The 22598-nt window shown below is 37.8% G+C and overlaps 1 protein-coding gene across 1 annotated transcript in view; it reads left to right on the top strand.

The window, feature by feature from the left end:
• Positions 1-22398, top strand: part of LOC150091691 (very long chain fatty acid elongase 1-like) — a 33592-nt gene extending 11194 nt beyond the window's left edge. The window contains exons 2-8 of the mRNA XM_090376427.1: positions 9995-10051; positions 11173-11363; positions 17768-17848; positions 18202-18258; positions 18730-18835; positions 20658-20794; positions 21166-22398. Coding sequence (XP_090232553.1) covers positions 9995-10051; positions 11173-11363; positions 17768-17848; positions 18202-18258; positions 18730-18835; positions 20658-20794; positions 21166-21510 — 974 coding nt within the window. The 3' untranslated portion in view covers positions 21511-22398. The remainder of the gene's footprint in view (positions 1-9994; positions 10052-11172; positions 11364-17767; positions 17849-18201; positions 18259-18729; positions 18836-20657; positions 20795-21165) is intronic.
• The last annotated feature ends 200 nt before the right edge of the window (positions 22399-22598 follow it).

The following is a 22598-nucleotide window of genomic DNA, read 5'->3' as shown; positions in this document are numbered from 1 at the left end:
GTATCGATCGCGTGTTCACTATTGAAGATAAAAACCTGTAAATTTTTGGTTCTTTCTCAATACAGCTAAAATTTTATTCGTTGGTGTTTGAAGTGATTTTTACGTTTTTCACAGAGTAATTGTAAGGGTGATTCTCTCAAGTGCTGAGCTGCCGTTTTTGTTAACATTTTATCCCGAAATTAGCATTAGCATTAATAGAGGCGTACGATGCAAGAATTTAAGCCTTTCTTGGTAAGAGCACCCCTTTGTTCCCCTCACCAATCTTGTTGCCCTTCTTTGTACTCGTTCTAGCAAGTCTACTTCCATCCTAAAATGACGCCTCCACACCTCTACACAGTACTCTAGGTGTGGTCTGACCATTGCCTTGTACAAGGAGATAATCACTTCTCTGTCCCTGCTAGAAAAATTCCTATATATCATTGACAAGACACCATGACCTTCCCTGGCAGCCCGACTGCACTGCTCAAAGAACTTCATATTTGATTGCACAATTACCTGCAGGTCTTTTTCACTTTCCACTTCCCTGAGTGTAGTACCATACAGCTGGTACGTTTCTCTTCGGTTATTGCTACCCATATGCAGTATTTTGCATTTCTCAATGATAAACTTCAGTTGCTACTTCTCAGCCCATTTGCCCAACTTGTCTAGATCCAGTTGGAGTAGCATACTGTTTTTACTGTCGTTAACAACCCTGCCAACCTTTGTATCATCTGCAAACTTGGACATTAAACCTGATATACGTTCATCAATATCATTGATAAATACTGAAAACAACAATGGGCCCAGCACCGAACCCTATGGAACTACAGTAATAACATTTGTTCACCAAGAGAAGTGTCCATTTATTACCACTCTCTGCCATCTCCCACTCAAGAATTACCATTAAGAACCCTTTATCCATTGTTGCAACTTACCCTTAATGCCGTACTTCTCCAATTTGTACAGCAGTCTTCCATGTGCAACAGTATCAAAAGCTTTCCTGAAATCCAAATATCAAAATTATTTTTTGCATCCAGTTCCTTTGTGACCACTCACAGTATCGAATCAAATTGGTCAGACAAGAACCCCCTTTAACAAATTCATGATGTGTCTCAACTGTTATTGCAGTCTTGTCTAGATGATCCTGCAATGCTTCTTTAACCAGTGACTCCATTAGTTTTCCCGGAACACAAGTTAAACTAACAGATCTATAGTTACCTGCGTCACCTTTTGAACCTCCTTTGCGAATTGGTGATACATTTGTACACCTCCAGTTTATGGGGACCTCACCTGAATCCAAGGAAGCTCTCATAACTATGACTAAGAGTTTGCTTCCTTCCTTACTAACTTTCCCGTCCACCCCGGTTACCTTTTTTATGTTTAACTTCAACAATTTCTCCTCCACTTTGCTCTCAGTTATTACAAAATCACTTAGCTAACTGTTAGAGTTTGATTAACTTCTGGCACTCCCCTCGTTGAATAACTCCTCATGTGTAAATGTAGATGCAAAATACTCATTCAGTTTATCAACTATCTGAGCAAGACCATCAATAGTCAACCCATCTATGTTAAGTGGTCCAATTTGATTCATCCCTTTCATTCTAGAGTTTACATAAGTTAAGAAGTCTTTGCTTTTTAGACGTGAATACGTCTTTAAATTCACATTAGTACTAGGGGTTACGGGACGAAAAGTTGAGTGGAACGAAATCATTCGATAAGGTTTGGCTTAATAATTTCTAAAGTATTAAAGGTAGACAAACCAAACTGATATCATTCGATAGTTGAGGGAATAAAGATTCGTCCGTGACCTTCAGATAGCGCGCCGCGCCACACGGGTGGCAGTGGGGGGGTCCGCCATTTTCTGCACGATCCGCCGCGCTTCGGAAACTTCCACCCTGTATAACTTCTCACTCGGTCGTGGTACGACGCTCGTTTTAGTGTCAATCAACAGCTCTCGTCGATATCTATCGGTTTAATGCGAAATAATTAAGTTTCAATACAGTGTTGGTGAAGAAAATGTGGATTGAAGTTGAAAAAGTTTAGAAATTTCACAATGTCCGCCTATACTCGGCGGAAAGCGAGTCAGAAATATGTCCAACGCATACGACGGGAAAGAGTAGTTCGTCAGCTTTCCAATAATACCCCAATGTCTGGGTTGGAACGAATAAGGAAATATCGGGAGCGAAAAAAAATGGAAGCGGCGCACGAACCCATGGATGTAAATGACGTAAGTGAATAAGCCACCGCTTCGGAAGTTGGATTGGACGAAATGGATAGGCATTTCGGAAGATCGATGACAATGGAAGACCATTGGAGGTCGCCGAGTGAGCCTTTCGAGAGCAAGTTTGTGAACAATCCATTCGGTCATAAATGTGATGTGGTATAGTGTGTTTAGGGTCTAATGGCACCAGGGGTTTCCACCATCTATGCGTATTATGCATTGTGGTGTGATACAGAACACTGTAGAGGCCAGAGGTTTAAAAGTGTGTGGATATTGTGGTGTGTAATGTTTTGTACCGTTGTTCATCTGGTCTTTTAGCCGTTGGGTCTCAAATGAGACCCACCGTTGCCCACACTATAGTGGAGGCAGACGAGGTACACCAGTATTTTAGAAATTTACTATTTACTCTGGCAGGTCCTGCCGCCTAATTTCCTGAGATTTCAGTGGCTAGGACCTATAAAAAAAAAAAAAAAAGTGGAGGGGGGGGGAGGAACGCTAGAAATTGGGTCAGGCCGAAAGAGATATAAATTATGCGGGGTTGAGTTAAATTTTTTTTTTTTTTTTTTTTAGTGTGGGGTTGTGTAGTTTTGACAAGGGTCAAACGCTAGTCGCAAGATAGCTAGAGAGGGAAGGGAGACTGAAGGCTGGGGGGGTGAAAGACAGAAATATGGGGTCAATAGTGAAGATAACCCCAAAGGTCGGTGGGGCAGGCCCATGCCTCACCAGGTGGAAATAGGGGATGGCAGGGGGGAGGGTTCAGTGTAACCATCCCCGTGCCAAGGGAAGGGAAGGAAAGTGAACCGAGTGAGGGTACCCAGTTCAGATCGCCTAATGATGTTTCGGCAGCAAACTGCACAATGTCTTTGTCGGGTCTTCGTACGCCATTCCTGGGACATGTTGTCCCGTCCGTGTGAGTGGTCAAGTCCAGATAATGACTCCAGTTTAAGCCAGTGGTCAGATCCAGGTTACGTTAATGATTAGTTGTTCTTCAGATTGTAGCTGTTAGGTTTTTGTTTGGTTGACACATCTGAGGATCTTTATTATGGATGACGAGTGGTTAGTTTGTGGGAAAAGTCCTGCTAAAGTTGTGGATATGTTCTTCTTCTAGTAAAAAGATCCTGCGCAAACTGCGTTAAGGCTTTATAGTTGTCCTCGCTCTCTAGGTGATATTGTTCTTGGTTTATTGGCGAGAAACGTATTCTGGTTATTAAGAGGCAGCGTAGGTCTTCGTATAGTTGGCAGTGGTGCATGAGGTGTTCCCACGTCTCTGGCTGTCCACAGTGGCAGAGAGGGGTGTCACTCAATCTGCAACTGGAGAGTTTTTCTCTTATAGCACCGTGTCCCGTGAGTAGGTAAGATGTCAGCAGTCCCGGTGAAAACCAGTTTGGACTTTTGGGAAACACTAGTTGATTATCCGGTATGAATCTTCGGGTGACTTCCCCTTTTGTTGAAGTCGTCCAGCGGGTTTGCCAGGCCTGCTGTAGGTGGGTGAGAAGGCGTTTTTTCTCGAGTTTACAATCGTTCGCCGGATCAGTTGTGTAGTCTAGGCAGTTGCTTTGCCTTTGGATAGTTGATAAAGCAGCCCACAGCGGACGATCTTCAGGTCCAGGGGGAGAGGGCCCAAGAGGACCTGGAGGGCGTCGGTACTCACAGTACAGCAGGCTCTCGAGATTGTCAGTAGGACTGAACGTTGAATGGACTCTAGCTTCCTTTTGTTTACTGCTGTTACCGCCTTGTGGAACCAAACTCCTGATGCGTATGTTATTGCTGGTAAGAAGACTGCCTTATAGAATAGGTCTAGGGTCCTCTTCTTAAGCCCCCAGTCGCGACGAGTGACTCTAGCTATTAGTGCGGAGTATTTTTTGATTTTGCTTCGGAGGTAAGTAAGATGGGGTGTGAATGACAGATTTTTATCCAGCAGAATACCAAGATATTTAAGTTCGGTGGAAAGCTTAATTGTTGTTTCCTGAATCTTTATATGGGGAGGCCTTCTGATATTGAGAGAACCTTTAAGTAGGATGGAGAAGGTTTTTGTTGCGGATATATTTAAGTGGTTTTGGATGGCCCAGTCTTGTAGAATATTTATAGCAGGGTTTGCAGCGATCTCTAGTTGAGTTCTTGAGTCTGCCGCCAGCATCAGGATCAGGTCATCCGCGTAATCCTCTGACCTCACATCACAAAGGTCGAGGTTTAGAAAGCTGTCGAGCACCACGTTCCAGAGAAGTGGGCCAAGTACTGAGCCTTGTGGGCATCCTCTATAGATGAGTCGTGTGACTGAACAGTACGGAGCACTGACGGTTACTGTTCTGTTTGCGAGATAGGTTTTTATACAATTGTACAAATTAGCTGGTAGTTTTACTTTCCGGAGTCTGCCGAGGACGCTTGGCCACCAGAGGGAGTCAAACGCCCCCGCAAAATCCACTGAAATGACAAGGAAGTATTTATGGCTGGTAGTGGTAGCTGCTTTGATGATATTCTCTAAGATCCACCGTGGAGTATCCCCTTGTAAAGCCGTATTGGTTTTCAGAGTGTAGGCCAGCCTTGGAGTAATGAATTTCTATTCTATTGTTTAGAAGATGTTCTAGGAGTTTGCTTAGTATGGATAATGTGGTCTCGCAGAAACCATAGTTTCTGCGAGACCTAAAGCCAGTGAAGTCAAAACACATGCTAGTGCTCCATAACACGTTCCCGGCGAAGCGGTTGCAGATTTCAAGTTGTGCAGTGCTTGCTGAAAATCACTGGACAGCAATAAGATTCCAAACTTGTCGCGATCGAACGGTTTCAAGTATCCACCAAAGTTGCGATAAGTCACCATACTTGCTGACTTATCGATGAACATGAACTTATATAAATTTGGGTGGTCAACAATAGATCTATGTCATGTGGAGAGGTTGAAGACTGGCAACATGGACTGTATTTGTGTCCTAACTATACGGATTTTAGGGCCAGGCTTAGGGAAGCAGTGTTTAATCTTTCTACTGGTCAGGAGTCAGTGTTGTTGCAGGATATAGATATCTACCCAGTCTTTTGCAAAAGAAGCGGTTATGAGAAAACTTGTACAGTCTCATGTGATAGTATTTATTCACGCGTCTCGCCCAAACCCAACTTGGCAAGCAATTTGGTGCTTAGGACGGACTGTTTGGCTGTCTTCATCTGTTTATAGAACAATTGATTTTGCTGTTATATTTGTCACCACTGGTTACTAATGGTGTACACTTTGAGTATATTTTGTATACATTTGTTTTGTGAGTTGCTGATTAGTAATTCCTATTATGTTCAATTAACATGTTTTTGAAAATATTGCCTAAAATGCTAGTCATAGCAACTTTTGAATGAAAGTTGCTGTTTTGAGGAGAGTATGATTACCTTAACTAACTATCAAAACATTTAAGTTGTTTTATTTCTGGGTTTTCGCTAAGTTTGCTATAACCTCTATTTGTGTTTCAGATGTCAGAGAGGCTTGCTTGGCTACGATAGCTATTGTTGGGTTGTTGTTGTTGGCTAGCTAATGTTGCATTTTGGCTTGAGAGGAGTTCCCTTGAGCTAATATAATATAATATTATATTAGGCGACCCTAATATAATATATATATATTTTTAACATTATCTAATATTTAACTTGAATATGTTAGAATTATTGAAACAAAATCAAATGGATTTTGATTGCAAATTATTTTGAAAAGTGATTATTTGGCTCTCCTGAGTGATTATTGTTTAGTTAAATAGCCATGTAGTGGTTGAGCAAATCTCAATTTTTTTTCTCCCCTCCTGGTTTGGCCACCAAGAGCCTCTTCTTCTTTTCTTTCTTTTCTTTTTTTTTTATAAATACGCCACGGGATTTTTTTCCCTCCTCTGGAGTAGGCCCCCCCCAGAGGAATCTGACCCACCTGTTGGCAACATCAGTTGGCTCAGTCTCAAACTGAGACAGTACGAGCACTATTCAGACTAGCTCACCTTCCCGTGGTGTGGACGAGGGCTCAGAATAATCTCTCCAGGTGATTCATGTTTCTGGGTAGCCAAATGGCCAGACACAAGAACAGAACACACACACATAATACACACAAACCTACATTATTCACATATTTAGCCCTTTTGCGGTAATACTGTTCTTCACAGTGATACGAGGCGGAGTTGAACTGACGTTCTAGGAGCTGCCCTTTACAAAAACACATGTACACACACACATATATTAAAATTGCAAAACACATCTATCAAGCATTATGCAGAGATTAAATACCTAAACTTTATTCTAGACATGAAACTTACATTTCATCTCCACCTGAAGTATGCAGCCAATAAAATCCAGAAGTACACAACCGTGATCACGAAGATTAGCAAAGCGAATTTGGGACTTAAGCACAAAGCATTGTGACCAAAATGGCCTTGTAGATTGGCATTGTAGCGTGACCAAAATGGCCTTGTAGATTGGCCTTGTAGCGTTAGCGTACATTAATTTACGAGGGTTGTTCAATAAAGAACCGCCCTCACCTACTTCCATATATTGCCGAGTCATGATATTTTGTTGTTAGCATCATATATATCTCGGTACTAAACATGTAAAATTTCAGCCCTGTGTCCTAATTTGTTTTTCTGTTACAGAGCGGAACGTGTGAGGAAGTAGCATGATGGACAAAGTCGAAGCCAGAGCTGTAATCCGGTATCTGTTCTTGAAGCGGAATTCTCCTAAAGAAATCCACGAGGCGATGACTGCTGTACAAAGGATGAAGACCCATCCTATGGCATTGTGAAGCACTGGCATAGACAGTTTAGGTGTGGTCGGATATCGGTAAAAAAAAAAAAAAAAATCAAATTGCTATATTAGGGTTACCCGTAAATAATTACATTAACCCGTATTCGTGTCTCTAAATTGCGTGTGTTCTCTGGTCGATTTGCCTGTTTTGCTGGACGAAAAAAACCTCTGTTTCTGAGGGGAAAAACCTTGCTATCTACACCTGAGACGGATATCGGTAGAAAAAAAAATCAAATTATTATTTTAGGGTTGCCCGTAATTAAATACATTAACCTATTTGTGTCTGTAAATTGCATTATGTTCTATGGTTGATTTGCCTGTTTTGCTGGACGAAAAAACCCCAGTTACTGGGGAGAAAAACCTTGCTATCTACGCCTGAGACGGATATCGGTAGAATCTGAGCCCATTCCAGGTCGTCCCCATTCAGCCAATTGATGAGAGCACTATCAGAAAAGTGGAGTCGTTAATCATGGAAGCTTGCTGGAAACATGGAAACCAACTCCATTTACGGAAATTGAGTGCAAGATGGATTCCCCGATTATTGACTGGTTTCCAGAAGGCTGATGGACAATAGAAATCACAAGAGTTGTTAGCCCTGTGTCAAAAAAATGAGGAAAACCTTTTCTCTCGTCTAATCACTGAGGATGAAAGTTGGATACACCATTTCGATCCTGAAAGTTAAAAGCAGTCCATAGAATGGCGACATCATGGCTCCCTCCCCCAAGGAGGCAAGGGTCCAAGCGTCAGTGTTTTGGGATGAGAAAGGCATAATAATGATTGATTACCTGCCGAAAGGTAGAACAATTACATGTGCCTATTATGCCAACTTACTCACAAAATTACTGAAGAACATCAAAACATGTAGGCGTAGCATGCGGTCCAAAGGTGTGAGAATGCTTCTAGACAATGCCCCAGTTCACACTTCTGAAATTGCAACAACACAAGCGGCCACTTGTGGATATGAAATACTGCACCATCCAGCCTACTCATCCGACCTAGCACCATTGGACTTCTTGTTTCCTTCCGTCAAATCATTTCTTCGGGGTACTCAATTCCCTGACGACGAGACACTCATTTCGGCAACAGAGTCATGGTTCAAAGACGAACCTCACCACTTCTACAAAAACGGTATCCGTAGCATCATCCATGTGTAGCCTCACCCATGGAAAAAATGTGTAAATCTGCACGGTGGCTATGTAGAGGAGGACTGAAACCTGTGCCAAGAATCAACAGGCTAGCATCTCTGCAGCTAGGTCAGGGCGATTCTTTATTGAACAACCCTCGTACATTAATGTTAGTAATAGCTTTCATGTAGATAAGGGTTAGCTTGTCTACAAGGCCATTTTTGCCCCCATAGCGCTTCCGTCTAGGGTACCGCAGTCTATTTTGCTCAGTAACTTGATTCTATTCATAGGAGCACCACAAAGGAGTGCAGAACTGTAAGCATCCCTCCAAGTTCTGGCAGGGTTTTGCTCCTATATATCTTGAGATGGTAAAGAGAGGTCTCTTTTAGCGACTGAAAGAGAACATCCCAACAGATGGCCATGAAGAGTGATTATTTAACTGCTGGTATTCCTCTCGATCCAGCCAACTATCGTAAACAAGAAACGAATAATGGATGCACTATATAGAATCTGTCAGCCTTTGTTGTATAATACTATCAAAGACCTGTAAGTAAGAAATTTCTACCATCTGTTTCTTTTACAAGCCCTAAGCATCCTCCCTGATACTCACCACGATTGTAAACCACGTTTTTATTGACTAGACATGGATTGTTCAAACAAAGTTAACTTTGTTTGAACAATCCATGCGGAGTTCGCCCAGTCAAATGTTCACTACAGACCTGCTACTCAATGGGATATCCTTCAAAGGGCCTAAACTGACAAACATATTGACAACTTTACTGAATTTGACAACTTTATTGATGATAACAAACATAACAGTGAGACCAAACGCCTAAATTGTGACATCTTGGAATTGACAACCTCATCGGACTCGAATAACATCAAACTGACTTGGAATTGGTAAACAACGGAATTGAACACCTTAGAACACATCTCTTGGACCAGAGATGAAGATGTGAATTGTAATGTCCTGACAGGACATATTGCTGAAACTACTTTGGTAGTTTGGGATCCACTAAGACATGATTGTCTTGTGACGATCACATAGGAACCCTCGTTCCTTATGTCTTTCTTAACTGGGTCTTTGCCCAACCCATTTCCACCTTTTCGCCTCAACGTAATAGCGGACCATCTTCCTTTTGGTCCACTTCTTTAACCTCTCATTCTGATCTACCTCCTCTTTTTCGCTTTCTGTTCTCTCCAATAAAAAAAAAGTTTTATTTTATTTTTTTAATTTAATCTCCTTTCAGGAAGCTCAGGAGACCCTGGCGGAGACTAGATAGAGAAGGTTTATCCCTACTGCGTGGCTGACCATTACGTGGCGCTGGACATGCAACGTGTGGTACCATTAGGGTCTCCGAGGCCCATCCATTAGCACGACATTGCGCCATCTCATAGCGCGCATCTAATAGTAACTTGGTTTCAACATATGGGAGAGCAAACCTTCAGTGGCCCGTGCACATCACCGATATTAACCTCACTAAATACTTTGGGAAGACCTGGAATGACACCGTCTGGTTACTTTGGTCAATAGAGTGCATAGATGTTGTTTCTTTCGGTAATTATGGACCATCTTTGTAGAATATGTACATAATGGGGCCACAAGATATAGTTTAAAGTGCCCTACGGTGAAAAAAGCCATAACAGGAATAACTAAATGGGATTTAAATATTAAATGAAGTAAATAAATACACGGAAATACGGTTGTTTATGGAATAGCAAGGTTGCAAACTAATGGCACGAGTATTGCATTTTCAATTGGGTTTAAAAACAAACATGTTTTGGTTATCCAGCCGAAAAATATTCGTTCTTTTGGCATATTAAAAAGTAATTGCTGAACATATCAATTTTTAATTATTACCTTAATTATGTTTGAGCTCTAAATAATTATTGTTATTTATATTTTTTTCCCTGTTTTTAGTGAATATTTCAGAGGCAGCATTCACAAGCACGCTAAATTCAATATTTGGTGAGCCAGGTGAGCCTTTTTATTAAAATGACCTAAGATAATTTTCCATGGAATGTTATAATGATTTAAAAAAAAAAAAAAAAAACATTATTAACAGAAAATATTTGCTTTAAAGCGTAAAATGAATTCAGTTAAATATTCTCAATAATATAATAATTTATCAGATAATGATTAATTAATTGTTATTTCAACAAATATTCATAAGAGTGACATATTTTACTTCCAATAGGAAACAGTGAAGACGCATGTTATGCATTCTGTTCGGTTCGAATTCTGTCACTGAGGCAATAATTTTTATGGATCTTTTGCACAACGGGCTGCTGAGATACTGAGAGCAGCCCCGTTGTGCAAAAGATCCATAAAAATTCCTGCAGCGGGGCTGCTCAGTATCTCAGCAGCCCCGTTGACTTTTCTCTTTTCTCTTTGTCATTTTTCAATGTGGTCAAAGAGAAAGTCATTTTTCTCTTTGACCACTTATTGCATGTTCTAATAGGTGACTCTCTCTCTTTTCACTTCTTAAATATTGTTAAAGTTCCCCAAGATGTTTTCCCTTGGCCTAATCTTTTGACCTATTTATTAATGACCTTTGTTATTAACTGAAAATCGTGTCCATATTGTTTCTGATGACAGTACAATACTCGTACATTCCAGCGTCCAGTTTGAGAAACCTTGCTGCACACAAACATCTACACCTTCTGGAATATTCACTACTGTTTCTTAAATGCTAATCTCCAGGTTTTCTAGAGAAGAAAACTTAAGTTAACTTCAGTTCTAAGTTATTTTTCAGAAAACAATTTCCCCTCCCACTTATTCCAATCAAAAAGGGATGGATTGAAGCCATCCACGATAAAACATTAACACATGCTTGACCATTCCATGCAGACACCTCACGTAGAAGTTTACTCTATGTTTGAATATTCCCTATCTGTAGAGTGGCGCTCCAATAACTTCCATTTAATCCCCAAACTGTACACAAAAGATTAATTGATAACTCTCACATAAAAACTAGCCATTCTCTATCACACAGATGTTCAGTTTTGCTGCGTGTCTTAACCGATGCTAAATGAATATCATTCGAATATGTGTGCTAAATACGATGTATAATACGTTACTTATGTACTCTTCTGCAGATGTGGAAATGATGGAATTGCCACTGATGAAGAACGGTGACTATGTGCTTTTCATTGCAGCCAGTTATGTGATATTTGCCAAGGTTTTGGGTCCGAAAATGATGAAAAATAGAGACGCATTCGATGTGAAGGCGATTATGATAATCTACAATTGGATTTTGTGTTTGGGCAGCATTGTGATGTTTTTATTCGTAAGTATTAATTAATTTTTGATATATTTTAATTGCAGATCTACAAAATTAGTTATTGTACTTGGCATACGCTGCACACTTTCACATCGGGGTGGAGCGTTTGCAGATATATTCCTTAAACGCTTATTTGTCTTCAGTGTGTTCGTTCGTCTGTCTGTCTATCCGTCCGCATGCAATAATTCATCTAATAGAAATATTTCATGAAATTGTATATTTTTCCCTCTTATACTGAATCATGAAGACTATCAATATGCCGATTATTTTAGGTGAAGTTCTGAATATTATATTTGTGTGCTTTGCACTTCACGCGCCGCTGGTTACAAAGTATTAGAAAACGTGGAGTGCGTAGTTCATTGGGAAGTACGTGCACAATATTGAAAGCAATTACTTTTATATGTAATTAACTAATTAGAAAGTAATTGTGTAACACGATATTAATTATTCACCTTTCACTTATTTTGATCAGAGAAAATAAAAGAATCAATTAATTTAGGAAATAAATCTTAAATGCCATGATCCTGATACTAATTATTTGATCAGACGAAGCCACATCCAAATGTTATTTTTAGCAACAGATAGAATATATGCATTTAAATTTGTTTTTTGATTAAGTGGGCATGCGATTCATCGAACTGTGATTATTGGGAAAAAAAAAAGAAAACCAAACATTTCTCTCCAGGAAGATATCAATGAATGACTCCTGTATGAGAAAAAGTTACAGTTTTATTGTTACACTTTTTTGTTGGATACTAGGAAGAATTTTTACAATCAGTTTATTTTGCATGCTGCTGAAGTGTTGTTCTCAAGTAGTTTATTTTCACTTCTACTGTCCAATTTTCCCCTTCTCTTCAAGGAAATAACAAAACCCAGAAAAACGTAATTTACAGGTCTTGTATGATATAAAACTGTCCTTGGAAAGTGGCCTTGGCTGCTGAACCAAGGATTCCAAGAAATCCTTGGAATGCAATAATTCCAAGGAAACATTGAAATTCTTGTTTTGTTTGTTTATCGCTTTTTTAATTTTTGACATAGTCTTGTTTAATTTTAGACGCAATGGGGCCTTCTGCTCTATTGCACCATAGTAATACGATTAAATATCTAGTAGTGCTATTATAAGTACTTTTCAATATTTAAAGATAAAATTTCCTAAAAGGTTGTTTTCTTGCCATCTTGTCATTATTCTTGCACTGTTTCTTCTGGAACGCGCAGCAGCAGCCCGGAAAGTCAGTTGCTGGGGGGTTTCAGAACTGCTGGGAGTGGTGAAACAAGTAAATGCGTGGGGTGTGTTAGAGTAACTAAGAGTAAAAACAGGCGCATGTATAATTGCATGTACATCAATGCTAGAAATATAGTAAATAAATTTGATGACTTGAAGTTCTGGTTAAGACATCAAAGGCGGATATTGTTGGGACATCAGAGACTTGGTGCCACTCAGATATAAAGGATGCAGAATTGTAATTTGGGGAGTACAATGTGTAGAGAAAGTATAGGCAGGATAGCAAGGGAGGAGGGGTTATACTGTTAGTTAAGAAACACATAAAATCTAAGGAAGTGCATCAAGTTGATATGAGTGGACAGTGCAATGTTGAGTCAGTTTGGTGTGATATAAACACTGGGAAAGTAAAAATGAGAGTAAGAGTGTGTTATAGGCCTAATGAATCTGACGAGTACAACGAACAACTGTACAGAGAAATAGAGTGAGCCAGTAAATCACAGGTCGTATAATGGGGGATTTTAACTTCTCAGATATTGACTGGGACTTGTGGATTGGTCACTCGCACACTAGCAAGGCTTTTATGGATTTATTGGATAATTGTTTTCTACAGCAGCATGTTAGAGAGGCAACTAGAGGGAGTAACACTTTTGATCTACCAGCAGTGAGTATTCATGTATTAAGAAATTACAGATAAAGGAACCATTAGGTGGCAGTGATCACAATGTGCTGAAGTGGGATTTACTCAATGCGATAACTACCATCAGAGGTAAAGGGAAGGGTTTTTGCTTTCATAAAGACGATTACAGTGGTCTCAGAAAAATTTGAGGTTTTTAGGGTCTATGCAATGGGATTAATTGAAGATGTTATAAACAGCAAATTCTAAATGGGAAGCATTCGAGAAAGTAATTTTGGAAGCTGCTAGGCTTTTAGTTCCAACTAAGAAATACTGCTCTAGGTTCAGGACCAAAGGGATGTCAGATGAACTAATGAGACTAATGGCAGAGAATAAAATTGCATGGGATGCACATAAATTGTCAGGCGACATAGAAGTGTATCGTAAATACAAGCTGGTCTGAAATTAAGTCACAAAGGTGGTTAGGAAGCAAAGAAATATTAGGAAAAGTCTTTGGCAAAGGATGCAAAGAAAAATAGCAAAGACTTCTTTACTTATATAAACTCTAAAAGGAAGGGGATGAATCAGATTGGTCCACTTGATATCAATGGTTTTAATGTAGATAATCATTCTCAGATAGCTACCGAACTAAATGAGTATTTTTCTTCTACATTCACACATGTTTTCAAGGAGTTATTCAAGGAGGAGAGGGCCAGATGTTTATCAAATTCTAACAGGAAGTTAAATGATTTTGTAATAACTGAAAGCAAAGTGGAGGAGAAACTGTTGAAGTTAAACACAAAAAAAGGCACCTGGGGTAAATAGGCAGAAGAAAGGGGTTGACTGGACTTACATTTTGACATTGTGCCTGCTGAGAACAATCGTGGAAGAAAGAGTTGAGGATGTTGAAGACTTGACACGATGGTGTCAAGACTCTCATTAATAAACCAGATCTTTTAAAACGCTTTCAAGCAGGAGAAATAAGTGGAGGGCTGAAACAGACTAATTCTCTTGTTTGAACTACAAGAGAGAGAGAGAGAGAGAGAGAGAGAGAGCGAGAGAGAGAGAGGAAACTCCACTAGAACTCATGAAAAGGTTAACAATAAAACGAATCGAAGAATAAATTCTATTAATAACAAAACATACTACGCCTAAAAGTCTCAGTTGCTTTGAAACTTTACAACTCCACCTCGTCGATCGCACAACCGTCTTATATAGTGGAATTTTCATTTCTCTATCACATCCCCATCTATTCCTGTAAGTCCATTTCTTTAATTGTATACCTATAAGTTGTTTCTAAAAGAAATAATGAAGCCTTAATAGAGTATTTCAACAAAACCGGTTAAATTGATAGGGGTGCACCCTTGGATATTTTACTTATAATTCATGCTATTAATGATGGGCACGTGTTCCCTTTTGATGAGTCAAAGGTCCTCAATACATCAGAAACATTGGAAATTAGATTAAATCCCGACTCTATTAATGTACGTAGACCTTACAATATCTCGGATTCGTGGACTCCAACGCACATGTATGAATAGTAGTTCATATATTGGTCAGCATAAATAACCTCGTGCTAGGTTACGAAAACGTTTGTATGAAACAAGGGGGACATCATTCGCGATCCACTTTTGACTTCTTGTGAACACGGAAACGATCCCAATAAGTTACTCCTTTAAAGGAAGTTTTAGACAATTTTAAAGTTTCAATTATTTGTAAACTGATGTATAGTTATCTCGTGATAACCAGATTTTCGGGAAGTTTTAGACAATTTTAAAGTTTAAGTTATCTGAAAATTGATGTATATTTATTTCGCGGTGTCAAGATTATCAAGACGATTTCAATTCTCATATTAGCATACGTTATTGATTGGTTTAGGGGTTGATGGCTGTTGACTTTCAGAGAATCTTTTCGATGTGCTAGGTTGGATATGAGTATTGAAGATATGATGATTTTAATCCGTAGCTTTTTTTATAAATCATAAATTGATTTAATTAACATGGTACGCTAATTCACATAAGAATACATTTATACGCGATTGAGTGTTGAGAGAATTACAGTTCTACAATAAAGGTATGAGGTTTTCTCTTATAATTTAAGATTAATAATATTGGGCTTTATTGCTCTTTCATTTTTGATTAGACTCTTGGATTAGACCTTAGTAATGCTACGGATCCATTTTATTTAAAAATCTCCGCAGCGCTGCTTTAGTTTTGCAAATATTGGACCATCATTCTTCCATTTTATCTCCATTTCATAAACGGTTAGAAAACGTTCGACAAAATTTCCATAGAAACAGGTATTATCATTATTTAAAGCATTGTAATCTGCAACCGCTTGCTAAAAAGACTGAGATTTAGAACAGTTTTTTTCCATGAGTGCTTAAAAACATCACTTGATTCATTCAGCATGCGACATTATTTAGAAATATTTCTGTTTTCCTTTCAGAAATTTTTGAAATAAATTTCTGAAAAATAGCCATCTGTATTATGAAGTGTGGAAAATAAAGTTCCAGGACTGGTGAAATAAATGAAGACAAATCAAAGGGCTCAAAAATGGTTTTATTTTTGTTCAAAGTGATCACCACCTGATTGAATACACTTATTGAACCGTTCTAAAAGTTTCTAAAAAGAGTCAGAGAATGTGTAGAAAGAGGTGTTGTCAAGTTGAGCGCTTACCTTTTCTGTTTATGTCCTCAAAATCCTTAAATCTCTTTCCTTTGGGGCCAATTTTCACATTAGGAAGGAGGAAGAATTCCGCTGGTGCTAGATTGGGAGAGTAAGGTGGACAGTTGATCTGTACAATGCCATGTTTCGTCATAAATATCTTTAAAACAAGTGTAGAATGGGCGGGGGCATTGTCATGCGACAAGAACCATCTACCTTTCTCTTGGCGAGCAACACCCGGGAAATGCGCTTCAATTGTCTTTGAAACATGTGCAAGCAGAACAGGTGCTTTAAAGTTTGTGGAAAACATGGTTTTTGTTTAAGATCATATTTATCGACAAACAGGGTTAGCATCGTCTTGATTCTTAAAGTACGCATTCCCTGCCAAAATATGGCATCCCTACCATATCATACAATGCCGTACTTTAATATAATACTGTACAGGAACTACAACTGTTAGATAGTTCAACAGAGGAGATGCAGCTCACTAAAACATCATCGGTCCATAAATTGTAAAAAGTGCACATTGATGAAGTTCCGCATAGTGAAGATGCCACCAGAAAGAAGAATCCACGCTGGCTGATTTAATTCATTGAAATCCAAAAGAAGTGATGGGTTCACCAAAGATGTGCTCTCCGCATGAAGTACATCTTAGCAGACTGTAAATACTGTTAGCAGCAAGTCCAGATAAACCAAATTAAGTCCATCCTTCATCAGCAATCCATAAAGTATATATGATCACTAAATCAGAATATAATCCAAGCTGACATTCTTGGCATCACACAACTGAACAGAGGAGATGCATGTTAAAGATCGGGATACCAGAGAACCTCGTTCGCTCTTTACTTTCACTTCTGTAAAGTTGCGTTTTTAGCAAATACACATAGGGCAGAGGAGTGATTACAGAGACCAAACATAGAGATCATTAATGGATGCTGGCTGGGTAATGCGCATCTTCTGACGTTTCGTTTGCAACCCGCCTTATAGTTTTTATTGAAAGTAGTTAGTAGTAGGCTAATGCCGTGGATGTGTTAAGGGTATGAACCTAAGCGTCCCTGGAGTTGTGTAAGGTTCAGAATTGGAGTCCGAGTTTTCTACATGGAAAAGCGCTGTCCAGTGAGGCGTTTTCACCGGAACTTCACAAAAAACCGAGTTACCAGGTGGGAGGGAACCAAACAGCTACCTATAAAAATTCTACCTTTGTGATGGAATTCGAATCACCTCATTTTCCACAAGGCATCCTTTTCCATCCTGACCACAATGCTACCCGAAAGGCAGTTAGTACGGAAACAAGACGTAAAGAAATACTATTAAAATACTCTTTGGGGTCTTTTGAAGTCCATGTTTTTCAAGTAGCCCTGATTGGTGTTGCAGGTTGAGAAGGCTGAGGAAGAAAATTTGTTAATACACTGAATTGTCACATACCGAGTTATCGGATAAAGCGAATTGTCATGCACCGAATTGTCTTACAATTGACTTGGCCCCTTCACGAACATCCTCACGTCCGTCTTTGAACCGCTTATACAATTCAAAACACTGATACGACTTAACGTTTCATCACCATAAACAAAAATTTCATACGTTTCTGTTTTAGATTTTCCAAGTTGAAAGTAAAATTTAATATTCGTTCACTACTCTATCACGAAGTACAACATACTACATCCGTTTATTTTCACACTCATTGAGCATGACCGCAACAGCATTAGCCCGGAACGTTATTGCCACACCTCGTATATTATACTCTTTTTTTGTTATTTCGATGTTTCATTTTGAATATTTTGCGTATTTTATTTGATGGGAAAAGATTACATGTTTGTGAACTATATTTATAAAACAGTTATCACTATTTTTAAAATAGAGTATGTATATTTTAATTTGTATTATAGTTGATTTACCCTTTTTCCTATAGAGTCTACGATTGATGACCTTAAGGTATCGTACATTTCTATGTGGACCACGAAATCAAATGTTTGGCATCGAACCCAAACAGGTACGTACATGTAAGACTTCATCCACAAGACCTGTTATTAAACGTGGGTACTAATGAAGAAGTGAAACTGGTTTTAGGGTCTGTCCATCGTATATTTTATTTATTCTGATATCAATATTTGCATCTGTGGTAATCATATTTGTTCTGGTAGAAATACTTCCTTCAGCTAAGTAATGCGCAGCCGCTTTGCTAAATCCTTGGCACGTTAAAAAACTATAGTCAACAGGATAATTTATGTACTGGTTTCTGCGCAATTTTAACCAAAATTACATACTAAGAAAATACTGTCCAATATTCTTAATGATAATTGTTCCCTTAAAGAAATATCGGTTTCATATTCTGTTTAATTTCAGGGTCAATGGGCAGTATGGGTCTTCTTTATTTCAAAGCTAGTCGAATTCCTGGATACTGTAAGTACCTTTTCTGAATGCCATTAAAAATTAACATAATTTAAAGCTTCTAATTATGATTAGAATCTGTAAATTTTCTTTTGTAAGTGCATAGATTAATAATTTATTTATAAATCATAATAAAGTATATAGGAACAGTAAATATAATATGCTAAGGTAGTTTTTTAAAGTATTATAAGAATTGTGAGATTGTTTACATATCAACAAAAAAATAGCGTGAATATAAACTCAGTGGACAATTTATTAGAACCATTACCCTGTTATTGTCTAGAATTCACTCAGTGACAAATAGCTGGAGCAGAACGAGAAAAGAACTTTTAGATGATATTAAAATTTTAATTTTTGTCTGGTTTATTGTCCCTATACACGAGAAGAATATTGGACACAACATTTTATTTATGTAAATCTTTTTGCATCTATTTATAAAACAGAAATATTTACAGACATCTTAACTGTTCCCATTTTTTGCAGGTGTTCTTTGTTCTGAAGAAAAACTTCAAGCATATAAGTTATTTACACGTTATTCATCACTCTGGTACCTTCCTGGTTACGTGGTTGATTATTCGGGTTGCCCCAGGTGAGATTTAATTTACATTACTAAAACGGATGCGCAACTGTTAATTACTTAGGCTGGTGGTGATTTTAGTACAGAAACTAATTATTTTGAGTTTCTATAAATCAAAGAAGTTGTTGTCCGAAGGATATGCAACAACTTCCATGGTATAAACATGTCTTAAATTTCATTAAATCCAAAGTGGACAAAATGCCTGTGGGCTCATTTTACAAAGGGCAAAAATTTAATACTAATGCCTTCACATTGAAATTGCGTTTTATTCCTTGGTTAAAATATCTCATCACTCCAGGCCAATATAAATATGGTTGGCCATTGTAACCATTGGACAACCATATGACATACATATTCTGTGATATATTTTAGACACGCGTATTCTGTGATATAATTTTACTCTGCCGAGAAAGATGCCTTAGGCAAATCGACCCGTGGTAAAACGAATCAATTCGCTTAAGGCACCAATCAGTTGGAAGTTTGTAATTTCAAGATTTTTACATAGCTGGTGCCCAGTGAAACGCAACTCTGTATATCTTGCATTGCAGCCACTTAAGTTTAAGGTATTTGGAGGAAAAATAGATGAAATAGTCAAGCGGTTGTAGATGACAAGATAATTGCTTGAGACAACATCAGCGGTCTGCCATACAGGAATACGTGTCATAAATAACAACTGCAGTCTCATATTCCAGAATCCACATAAAAGCAAACTTCTAAGGTATGTTCTTTAGACAAATGGCCTAAAATTCTTATATATTTCGTTTATTTGGATTAACCGAGAGGCCAAAATTTGCTGTAAATTTGTAAAAGATCAAACAGAACAATATTGTCTAACAGCGCAAGCTGAGGAAAACTAACTAGAGGATTTAATGGTATTAAAATAATATATATCATCGACGAGTAAAAAAACAAGAACATTAACATATAAGTGGTAGAAAATAAGAGAAGCACGGAAGGAATCATTTGGAGGAGGACCAGTAATTGCACAGTTTACAGTACCATGATTATAGAATTAAAATCCACCTTCCTGTTTGTTGAAAGGAAAGGTAGTAAAATAAGACGAGACTCAAAAATTGCATATCCTTTGGACAACAAACTCTGCAACTCAGAAATTTAAATGGTATAAAACGAAGAAGACATTTCTGAAATTACTGTATACCAAATGAGGCGAGAATTTCAGATACAGTATGTTCGAGAGTATTCGGAGAGCTCATTTTTCCTTAAAGACAGTTTACAGTAAATGAAAGTCTTTTATTGAACATCATTGACAAAGAAGACATTGTCAATAACAATTATTAAAGTTCTCAATTCATATAAGATAACATTAACGATACTCGCACGCTGTTAATAAGTTTTCACTGATAGTCTTTGTTAATTCTGGAAGATTTTCTGCAATTGAGTCCACGAGTACGGACTCCATTTGAAATTTCACAAGACAGACACTTATACAACGAAATATAACGCTCATTTGTCCATAAGAATTACCTTTCTTCATTGAAATGGAAAAATTAGTCTTCGAAGTTTGGAAAATGTTGGAGAAATGTTACTCAGTCTGGAAAGACTAAAACTATGTTGCACGGTTCTTTGGAAGACCATTTTGAAAGGAATATCAAAAGGAATCTTTTCAGTGTCCAGAATTTCTACGAAATCACCCACAAATTGTAACAAACGAGAGTCAGATGTAACGCTAAACTATTTAATTGGTTTATCTAAGTGAAATAACTAATAATGATTTTTTATCCCATTTAATGTGTTTTATGCAAACTTATTGCCAAAATATCATCTGTAGATGCCTGAATTATTCATCATTTCTTTTATTTCGTTTTACTAATAGGTGGCAGCACATATTTTTGTGGTTTTTTAAACGCTTTTGTGCATTCCTTCATGTATTTATATTACGCCCTGGCAGCCATGGGTCCAGGCATGCAGAAATATTTATGGTGGAAGAAGCAACTCACTACAATCCAAATAGTAAGTTACAGTCACTGCATAATGTTATTTTACGAATGTTGGTTTAATCAATTTGAATACTATTGCGATAGATGTTAAAGCTATTCTTGTGTGATAATCACGCGATTACTAAGACTACAAAATCGAGAAACAAATTTAAAAAGGCATCTTCTGGCATCTTGCAAATGTGAAAATTTCAGTAACTTTTCATGAGAATAAATTACCACAAATAAAGGTACTTTGTATTAAATTATTTTAATTGAATAATTAATACTTTATAACCATCTTTGTTAACTAATACTTCATAGCAATAAAGCTATGAGGTGCATTATAAAAACATTATAAAAATAATTCTTTTAAATCAAGTGTTTGATTTTTTCCCCCTCTTGCAGGTCCAGCTGTTCTTAGTTGTTGTTTATTATTCACAAATTGCACTGTTTCAAGACTGCGGTTACCCCAAGGCCATCTGCGTATTATGTTCTGTTCTGGATGGAACATTCTTCGTTCTGTTCATCAACTTTTATATTCAAACGTACCTGAAAGGTGACAAGGTTTCTTCGACTGTTAAGTCTGTTACAACTGCGTGTATGGGAGAACTGGCTTCTTCGGTCAGCCAGGAGGAGAAAACACTAGATAAGAAGCAGTCTGAATATTCTGAAGCGCCTACTGGTCACTCCACAGTTCATAGAAGAGTCATATCGCATAACAACAGTCTAAAATCAACACTAAACAAATGATTTATATTTCTAAGAAGCCAAAAACCATCTGTTCATGTTATTTGAATGTACAATATTGTTTTACTGAAATTTCATCATTATTAGATGTTTAAATATTAAGAAAAATGGGATTTTTTTAAGTTAGGCATTATTGTAATATTTTGAAATCCTTCATAACGAGTTGCCTTCCTCTTATACTTTAAATGAATAACACTTCCCCTTACAGTAGCCTGCTATTACCATTTCTCAGTTGACTACCTCTACCTAGATGGCACAGTTTTGAATTTGGTATAAAATGAATCCAGAGTTCAGAAAGCCGCAGATAGAAGTAGAAGAAGAAGAAGAAGAGGCAGAAAGGAAAAGCAACGCATACGTGAGACGTGAAGAAAGAAGCCATTGGAAACAGAAGAGGCACACAGCTCTGAAACTGGGCATTGGATCTCAATGCCCAGTCCGAACTCTCACACCTATCCCTTCATAGCGAGCAAGACTCGAGAAGACTGCTCATAAAGTCGATTTGCCTTGTCGCATTTCGCTACCAATATGCCTCTTTCAGTCTTCAGGATGCTCATTCCGTAAGTGGCCCACCCGACTAGACCAGGGGTCACAACCCTTTGACTCTCTCCGCCATACAGGGTAAGCGAATCCTTGCCTAACCTATCTTCCCCGGAAAGTCTAAAATGAACTAAATTAATAAAAACTTCCCTCCCTCAAAAGCTATTTAATAATTTACCACTATGTACCGAATTCGACAACAAAATAGGTGGTACATTATAACTTCGCATGATCATCATCAAGGTTCCTTGGAGTATGTATCCTTTTTCCCTTTCCATCCATAAAAATTGAACCAATGCGTCCCTCAAGATACACCTATAAGCCTCCCGAATTGACCCTTCCTAGGACTCCTGCGTAATATTTAAATTAAATTAAATATTTAAATTAAATTTAATATTTAAATTAAATTAAATATTTGAATTATATTAATTATTAATGTTTCAATATTTAAATTATATTAATTATTAATGTTGCAATGTTTAAATTATATTAATTATTAATGTTGCAATATTTAGAATTATATTAAAAATAATAATGATCTGTCTTTGTTCGAC

This window comes from Mastigoproctus giganteus, chromosome 1 (assembly GCF_048544385.1).
Source record: "Mastigoproctus giganteus isolate SK-2022 chromosome 1, ASM4854438v1, whole genome shotgun sequence".
In the NCBI taxonomy this organism is placed as follows: domain Eukaryota; kingdom Metazoa; phylum Arthropoda; class Arachnida; order Uropygi; family Thelyphonidae; genus Mastigoproctus; species Mastigoproctus giganteus.
The sequence above is the reverse complement of the archived record's forward strand: the minus strand, read 5'-3'. Positions and strand labels throughout refer to the sequence as shown.